A 9512-nucleotide genomic window follows, 5' to 3' on the forward strand; every position below is an offset into this window, starting at 1 on the left:
TGATGGTAAAAGAGCTTAATTGCGTTCTTTACCAGCAATCTTTCTATATAACTATACCACTCTTTACTTAAATCAGTAAATAACTTTGTTTTCAGTTTACAATTTCACACACACACACACACACACACACACACACACACACACACACAAGCGTGCACATGCAATACCCACAGAGGCCAGAAGAGGACATTAGATACCTTAAAACTGGAGTTGCAGATAGTTGGGAGACATGTGGATGCTGGGAATTGAACCCTCATCCTCTGGAAGAGCAACCAGAGCACTTAGCTGATCCAGTTTCTACTTTACTATGTACTGATTTCCACTACGGAGTCTAGGCTGGCCTGGACTCAGAAATCTGCCTGTCTCTGCATCCTGAGTTCTGGATTAAAGTCATGTACCACTATGCCTGCCTTTTTATATGCTGATTACATTGTTTTTTGGTTTTGTTTTTTGTCTTTTAGTTTTGTTTGTTTGTTTGTTTGTTTTCAGTTTTCTGAGATAGGGTTTCTCTGTGTGATAGCCCTGGCTGTTCTAGAACTCACTTTGCAGATCAGACTGGCCTCAAACTCACAGAGATACACTTGCCTCTGCCTCCAAGTACTGGAATTAAAGGCTTGTGCCACCATGCCCGGCTCTATTTTGATTTTTGAGACAGAATCTTATATCACTGAAGCCAACATTCAACTACTGATCTCCTGCCTCAATCTCCCAAGTTCCAGAATTAGACACACCATCATGCTTGGATTGATATCATTTTTATATGCAAAATTATATATGCAAATATTTGTCATTTTCTGTATGCTTACATATTCAGAGCAGATTAAACACTGGTTGGGTGTACACACACAGGAAGATCTCTCTGAGTTCAAAGCTGGCTTGTTCTATTGAGAGAGTTCCAAGTCACCATTGCCACACAGTGAGACCCTGTTTCAAATTCCTGCTCCTGAAAAACAAACAGAAAACCTGCTAATAGGAACTAAAAGTTATGGTAAAAACATGTGTAGCCATTTTGTATCACTAAACAGTATTTTAGAAGTTATAATTTAATTAAATCTTAATATGTATAACTCATCTATTGATAATATTTGTAACACTGTCCACTGTATAACTATGTTATAAATTCTATCTATTATGGCAGTATGTATATTTGTTATGATCTGACAATATGCTAATTTTAGTTTTAAAATAGCTTCATAGAGAAGTTTAGAATAGAACCTTACATGGACTAAGGATGTAGCCAATCATGGGATGTCTGCCTATCACAGATAAAGGCCAAGGTTTGATCAATAGGCACCACAAGATAAATAATTTGCATAAATAAGTGGCTTTCTGCTCTATAATCAATAAAACCCATCCTTAATATTTATTGATTCAAATAACTGTATGGACGTTTTAATTGTTATGTACTTTTTCTAGGTTTTTGAGACAGGGTTTCTTTGTGTAGCCTTGACTGTCCTGGAAACATAGTCTATAAAACAGGCTGGTCTCAATCTCACAGAGATCCGCCTGCGTCTGCCTCCCAAGTGCTGGGATTAAAGGCGTGCACCACCACCTCCCAGTGTTACATGGGTTAAAAATCTAGTGAAATGGTTAAGCTATAGACTAGCTCCCTGAAGACAAGATGCCTCAATATTTTTATTATTTTTTAAATTAGCATACAAAGTCGTAGGTGTAATTATGGCATTTTCCGTACATATTTCTGTGAAGCCTGCTCTCGAATTTCCCTGACCACCTGTCATTCTTCCTCCCGCCTCATAACCCTCATGAGAGTGGCTCTCAATCTTCCTGTCCCTTTCCTTTGTACTTCCTCCTCTAGTGTCATGACCTACACCTATATATAAATTAACATCTGAGCTGTAAATACGAAAGGAAACATACTATACTTGCCTTCTTGTTAATGTTTCCTGAACACATTATACAGTCCTCTGCACTCGTTGTATACTGATTTTGTATGTGTAATACACTGATGCTGAGTGAGCGAGCTCTACAGATTGGGAGAGAAAATGAGTATTTTACTGTTGAAATTTTGATGCCTCCTCTATGATGCTGACCTTTTACTGACCTCAAACCCCAATCATTTTGCAGTGATATGGTTTACTGTGGAGTTTATGACAATGCCTTAGACAATGACAACTACAATCTCGCTAGAGGTTTCAATTACCACCAAGGACCTGTAAGAATTTCATTTCTCTTTTCAGAATTTTCAGTTTAAGTAGGTTTTGAAATGCATCTAGATATTCCTAATTCTTTTTTCCCTCCATTTTGAAATCATATTTTAGGAGTGGCTATGGCCTATTGGGTATTTTCTTCGTGCAAAGTTGTATTTTTCCAAATTGATGGGCCCAGAGACTGCTGCAAAGACTGTATTTTTGGTTAAGAATGTCCTTTCCAGACATTATGTTCATCTCGAGAGGTGAGTTACTACATGACTAATGGCCAGACAGTGTGTTATAGATCAGGTACACAAGGTTTCCTCCTCAGAACCCATTTCTGCTTGCTGAGTGCATCTGTACCTTAATTCCACTGTGTAATTTTTACCTCCCTTAAGTACTTTGGTTTTAATTTGAGGATCTTATAGTTTATTATCTGTATTTGTAGAATAGTCTTTAATTTTCAAGATAGCTGATAAATTGGATTTGATTAGGATACATAAAAATAATTGAAATATTCAGGTTGGGCTTTTTGAGGTGATTTAGTTATCAAATCATAGTTTTCATTTCCTTAAATATCAGTTGGTCTCTTGACTGTTATTTCAAGTGGTATTTCTTATTAATTAAACTGTCAGTGCTGTGTATTTCTCTAAGATGGTACAAACTCAAAATCTACCTTCATTTCTCAACATCTAGATCATGCCTAAATGGTACTCCTTCTGATTGCTTAGACTAAATGCATAAGTGGCCTGCACTGCCTCTGCCTCCTTACCTGAAATGCCCCAGCAGTCTGTGTAGTGACGCTGAGATCCGTCACTAGTTACGTAACTTCTGTACATCATGAGATGATGCCCCAGCAGTCTGTGTAGTGATACTGAGATCCATTACTAGTTATGTAACTTCTGTACATCATGAGATGATGCCCCAGCAGTCTGTGTAGTGACGCTGAGATCCGTCACTAGTTACGTAACTTCTGTACATCATGAGATGATGCCCCAGCAGTCTGTGTAGTGATACTGAGATCCGTCACTAGTTATTTAACTTCTGTACAGCCCTCTTCTCTCTTTACTCGTAGTTCCAAGCCAACCAGGGCTACACAGGAAAACCCAGCTCAAAAAAAAAAACCAACATAAAAAATAACAATGAAAGATTCATTTGCATTTGCTAGTATTAAATCACAAAATATATCAAAGGATAATGCATATCTAAATTATTTGTATATATACTTTAGAATACTGTTTTATTTTATAACAAATGAAAGAATGATTGATTCTATAGTAAAAGGCAAAAATCATCAGGACTTGCCTATATCACTCATATGCATTAAATTATACCTCATAAAATGCTTTCATTTTTTCTCAGATCCCCATGGAAAGGACTTCCGGAACTTACCAATGAGAATGGCCAGTATTGCCCTTTCAGCTGTGAAACACAAGCTTGGTCAATGGCTGCTGTTCTTGAAACTATCTATGATTTATAAATGGCTCATAGATATTTAGTAAGTGTGTGAACACTTGGTATCATTGAATACAAGGTCATAATGAAATATAAGCTTAACTAATTTTAAAAATCTCATTCATAACCAGGCAGTGGTGGCTCACACCTTTAATCCCAGCACTTAAGAGGTAGAGGCAGGCAAATCTCTGTGAATTTGAGGCCAGCCTGGTCTACAGAGCAAGCTACAGGACAGCCAGGGCTACACAGAGAATCCCTGTCTTAAACAAAACCAAACCCAAACAAAAAAATTAGTATTTTTCTTTCCTTTTTTTTTTTTTTGACTATTTTTCTTAAAGAGTATCATGTGTGCCACCACACCCAGTGTGGGCCATACTAGGGACGACACCCAGGGCCTTACGCTATGTTAGACGAGCACTCTACCAAATGAGCTACATCCCCTGCCTTTTTTTTTTTTTTACATTCGTTTGATTTGAACCAAAGAAAAGTGATCATTTCCCGTAGAAGGTTACTACTGTTGTGTTCAGAAAGAACTCTTCAGAAGAAAGGAAAGCATGCTTCGTCTTGAGCGTGCACAGGTGTGGAGGTGGACAATGGAGAGGTGCCCTAAAGCCTGCTGTGTATTGGGTACCCCACAGACTGTGCGCCACTGGTGGCCTATCGTTTGTTACAGCATTCTTAAGCTCATTTCTAAGTGCTCTCTGAATATAGAATAATAGAAGTATTCACCTACATGTGAATCATGGATGGAGCACAGAGCTTCAAAATGTGCTTAATTTTCACGGATAAGTTATGTTTTTAATACAATGGATGCCAATTACACTTAACATGATTTATTTGGATATATGAAACAGAGCATTAGGTCATAAAACAATTCTGTAAACTTAGTCATGACTAATGTCCATGGAAATTACTGGGCATATTTACGAGAATTTTACAGGGGGAAGGAAGCCTACAGATGAAGCTTGGTGGCAGAGTGCTTGCCTAATATGTGTTAAAGCCCTGAGTTCTATCCCCAAAACCACCAAGAAAGGAGGCAGGGAAGTATGGAGGGGAGGAAGAGAGGGAGGGAGGGAGGGAAGAGAAAGAGGAAGGATTTAAAATATAGCCATACTAGGTTATCTACAATAGGCTCACAACCCACCTCAGAAAGTGTTTAGGGTACAGTGCTCCTATTGAGGGTTATTAATGAAAGAACAGTACTGTGTTTTGCATGGCCTTGAAAGTCTCAGAAGGTGTCTTCTACGGTATCCCCGCCACAGGAATGAAAGTGATGCTTTTAAACTGTGAAAGGATAATTGCTGCTTGACTGGAGAGCACTTAGGTAGAAGAACACTTCATTCCTGCGGGATGCTACATAAAGTGTTATCTTCATTTTACATTTCACAAATGCTCTGTGCCTTGGCTTTTCACTTATCCAAATCAATCTTTCTCTACTAAATGAAAGTAAACTACCAGTTTATCCAGTATGCTGTGACATCTTAGCGAGTTCTCAGAGATGACTGAGGAGACATGAAGCCTGTTGTTTTGATGAGTGTTGTCACCTGTGGTAATCATTACTACTGTGTCTTAAGCTGCTTTGTCTAGTGAGCAAACGTTTATATGTCTGTGTGTCAAAATAAAAGTCTTTTCTGAAGACTCCCTTTGCTTTCATCATTTACCAATTCCTTTTCCATCATTGGTGAGTGATACTCAGAGATGTGGATGCATGGAGATATTCAGCCTGTGACAGAAGCAGAGAAGAGGGAGATTTAGGGCGTTCAGAGATTATTTAAAGTAACCATGCCAAGATTAGGAGTGAACTAAGCTTTAGACATGTCCCTAAGTCTGTTAGCAGCTGTATTCCTTTGATGGATCTTGAATATGGTGATGTTTGTCGACATTTTACCAACTCACAAATACAGTAGGGAATGGATGTGATATGAACACTTACGTTTTGAAAAACCCAAAGACATTTTTCACTTTCAATTATATTAGTGAGCAATGTAAACACATGGACTAGTTAGTATCTAATAACCAAAGCTGATCCATCCTGGTTTTGCCTTGCTTACTGTTGCTTCATTTTCCTAAACTACAGATCGTGTGTTTTTAGATTAAAGATGCTAACCTAAGACTCTATAATCCCCAAATGGTCCTAAATGGGTCAGCCAAACTTGCTGCATTTACTTACTGAAACCCTCCGTGCACCAGCATAGTTCATTCAGAGAATCAACATAGTTGATTTTTGCCATTATTTTCTATTTCTGTCAAGCCCAGATGATAAGGGAATACTGAAGTGTTGCCGTTAGAGCCAATGGTTTTTGTTTTTGTTTTTTAATATATTTGGTTTCATTAATTTGGGTGGGGTGGGTGTCTAACTTAGAAAGCTTTTTCATTTTCTTTAATCAGGTCTCGTGATCCCATCTATGCCTTCTAAGTTTACTGTCTCTGTATTCCGTCACTTCTGTTTCCTCTTGGGCCTGTGTGGGTCCCGAAGCAACATCTGCTACAGCTGCATCAGGTGCTTGTTGGAGTCACCTCCCTACCTCTGTTGTTTAACTGCTCTTGTCCATTTACTGCCAACCTCTGTCGTATCGTACTCCCTCCGCAGCGTAGTGACTGACCCCAGGCCTTGTGGTCTACCACTGAACTAAAACCTTTTCCCACACCTTCTCTCACCAGTCCCCTACTCTTTGTTTTCAGAACCGTGTTCCATTCTTGTAGCTATTTGTTTTTCTGAAGTGTTATTCCAGATCCTGAAATTACTAGCATTTTAATAAAGTTATATGTATACTGTAAATACGTTTGATAAGCACTAACATTTACATTAATCTCGTAACCTAAGGACTAGACCGTCTATGCTCTTTTGCTCCTTAACTTCCTAGAGTTTATGCTAAAGATTTCTGTGATCAGTTTTGGTTTGTCTTAATGTTAAGCCAGTTGATCAGAAAAAGAAATTAAGATTCACCTGCCTCTGTGAGTTCAAGGCCAGCCTAATCTACAGAGTGAGTTCCAGGACAGCCTCCAAAGCTAGAAAGAAACCCTGTACCAAAAAAAAAAAAAAAAAAAAAAAAAAGGAAGAAAATAAATTAAGATTCTACAAACATATATAAAGTTCCTACTATGTGGCTGGCCATTTATATCACAGGTATTACCCATTCTTTCTAAATGAGAATACTACCCTAAGTCACACAACTAATAAAATTATTGGGACAAAATCCAGTCCCTGATCTTCAAAGCAGAAATACTCTTTCAGAGAGTCTTCAGGTTGTAGTATGGATGTGTGCTCAGGGGTCCAGCTGTGGCTTGCCTTCAGACTTCCTCCCACTGTGTGTTGAGTCCAGCCTTGGCAGTTATTACCTGCCCCTGATTGTGGGAAGCATTAGGTCCCATTCCGATGGAGTCTGTTTACACCACTGGGAAAACTTTGCAAATAGAACTATCATATCAAAGATGATGGAAGTCAGAGGCCACAAGAAACATATAGCTGAGAGGTAGCACAAAGCTCAGAGTTGGCACTACAGAATTTAGCCAGGAGTTAGATCCCATGCTAAGTGTGCTTCAATCAGAAAAAGTAAGTCCTGTCTGTGGAAGAAGTTCACCAGTGAACATGGCACTTAATTCTGCAAATGTTCAGGTTAAGCCATTTATGGCAGTTAGCATACTTTGAAAGTAGGGAACTGTCCTTTTGTTGTTTTGGGACAAGGCCTCAAACAATGAGCCCAGGATGGCCTGGAATTTACTGTGTAACCCAATCTGGCCCCAAATTCATGGCAATCCTCCTGCCTTAGCCTTCCAAGTACTGGGATTGTAAGTGTATCTCTGGCAGTATTTTCCCACTGCAGGAACTGTTGACTTGAACCCCAACACACACACACACACACACACACACACACACACACACACACACACACACACACAAGAAAGACCCAAAACCCCAAAATATAACTACCTGTATTTCAACAATAGATAATGCCGAAATTCTGACTCATGAAAAAAAAAGTTAAGGCTTTTTTTTTAAACCATACATTTAGCAATAATGTATAGAGAATTCTTCTAAGCTTGTTTAGGTCTCTTTGTATAAGAATGCCTATAAAAAGTACTTGAGAACTGAATTTCTGTTACAAAGATAAGACTCCAACCGCCTTCAAATTGTTAGCTTATGGAACAAGAAGCCCAGTAAACAGAAGGGAGGTACTTCCTCCTTGCAAAATGTTTACATTGGAGATGCTGAAAGGCTAGCTCTGTGTTCTCAGGACTGTAAAATGTATAAGCATTTTGATAGGTCATACCAGATTAATCTCCTCTCTCTAGTTGAAAAGGAAAGCAATTGTTTACATTTTGTTTGTGACCAATCTTGAAATCACTCTGGTAGTCAGGGCACATATGCTACAGAATTTTTCAAAAATACATGACTTGGACAAAGGATATATCTCAGTGGTAGAGTACTTGCCTGGCATGTGTAAAGCCCCTTTCAAAAAAGCTTTTTCAAAAAAATACAATTCTATTATATGTACAATGTCTGTGCATGCCTGGTGTTCACAGAGGCCAGAAGAAGGCCTGGAGTGAGAGACAGTTGTGAGCTGCCATGTGGGTGCTGGAAATCGAACCCAGGTCCTCTGGGAGAGCAGCCAGTGTGCTTAACTGCAGAGCCATCTCTCCAGCCTTTATTTTTTTTAATTGTGTCTCTGAGTATGGACGGGTGAACATAAATGCAATGCCCATGACGGACAGAAGAGGGCATTGGATCTCCTGGAGCTGGAATTAGAGGTAATTGTAACCCACTCAACTTGGGTGCTGGGAACTGAACTCTGGACCTGTGTGACAGCAGTAAGTGCTCTTAACTGCTGAGCCACTTCTTCTGTCCCAAGGCCCTGTTTTTAACCCTTACCACCACTGCCAAATAAAGAAGAAAAAAAGGTGAGGTAATGACTATACTACTAATTTTAGGAAGAGAAGCCTATAAGTATGGTCCTTTTCTCCTGGAATAATTATGATATCAAGTTTTATCAAACAAGATATAAAAGAATTACCTTGACATCAAATTCTACTTAATGTTAAGAGAAGTCTAAGGGTTTCTATTGCTGTGGAGAGACACTATGAACACAGACACTTACATTAGAAAAACATTTAGTTGTGGTGACTAAACATTTTCAGAGTAAGTTTAGTCCATTGTCATCATGGTGCCTCCTAGTGGCTTGCAGACAGACCTCATGCCAGAGACAGAGCAGAGAGTCCTTCACCTTGCACAGGCAACAGGAAGTGGTCTCAGTGTCACACTGAGCCACGTTTGAGCAAAGGAGACATCAAAGCCACCCTCACAGTGACACACTTCCTGCAACAAGGCCACAACTACTCCAACAAGGCCACACCTCCTAAGAGTGCCACTCCCTTTGGGGGCCATTTTCTTTCAAACCACTACAAGGGAGAAGAAAAAGAACCTAGATATGTTTGAACGATTGCTTTTTGGTGACTTTTGTTCTGCCGCATTTTCTGCAAATGATCACTAAATAGGAGCTCAGTGAGAGCACTGATGGACTGCCCACGGGTGGGAAGGTTTGTTATAAATATGAAACGATTGCATGGCTATCTCCCAGGTTATGAGAGACTAGCCAGAGGTATTTGGGGGAGTCCAAAGCTACCCTAGCTCCCTCTTGAGGGCAGAAAGAATAGCAAAACAAGTAGGGAGGTCTTGCCAGTTATAAAGAGAGCAGGTAGCTCAAGGGCAGGGGATGGAAGCTGTAAGCTGGAACAGCCTGGAAGTTTAGGACTAGAAGATCCTAGTGGCTTTGATATGCATTTCAGGTATGTACGTGTTAATAGGAAGCTAGATGCCCCATTTGCTGAGGCAGGGGAGATGAGAGAAGCAGCTATTTCTGGTAGGTGGAAAACCATTTCATAGATGTTGTGGAATATTTGTTTAATGAT

General features: G+C 39.5%; 1 protein-coding gene across 1 annotated transcript in view; it reads left to right on the top strand.

The window, feature by feature from the left end:
* Agl (amylo-alpha-1, 6-glucosidase, 4-alpha-glucanotransferase) overlaps positions 1-3648 on the top strand; it is a 58364-nt gene extending 54716 nt beyond the window's left edge. The window contains exons 32-34 of the mRNA XM_005077116.4: positions 2086-2173; positions 2280-2413; positions 3513-3648. Coding sequence (XP_005077173.1) covers positions 2086-2173; positions 2280-2413; positions 3513-3630 — 340 coding nt within the window. The 3' untranslated portion in view covers positions 3631-3648. The remainder of the gene's footprint in view (positions 1-2085; positions 2174-2279; positions 2414-3512) is intronic.
* The last annotated feature ends 5864 nt before the right edge of the window (positions 3649-9512 follow it).

This window comes from Mesocricetus auratus, unplaced genomic scaffold, assembly GCF_017639785.1.
Source record: "Mesocricetus auratus isolate SY011 unplaced genomic scaffold, BCM_Maur_2.0 Super-Scaffold_100009, whole genome shotgun sequence".
NCBI classification, from domain to species: Eukaryota; Metazoa; Chordata; class Mammalia; order Rodentia; family Cricetidae; genus Mesocricetus; species Mesocricetus auratus.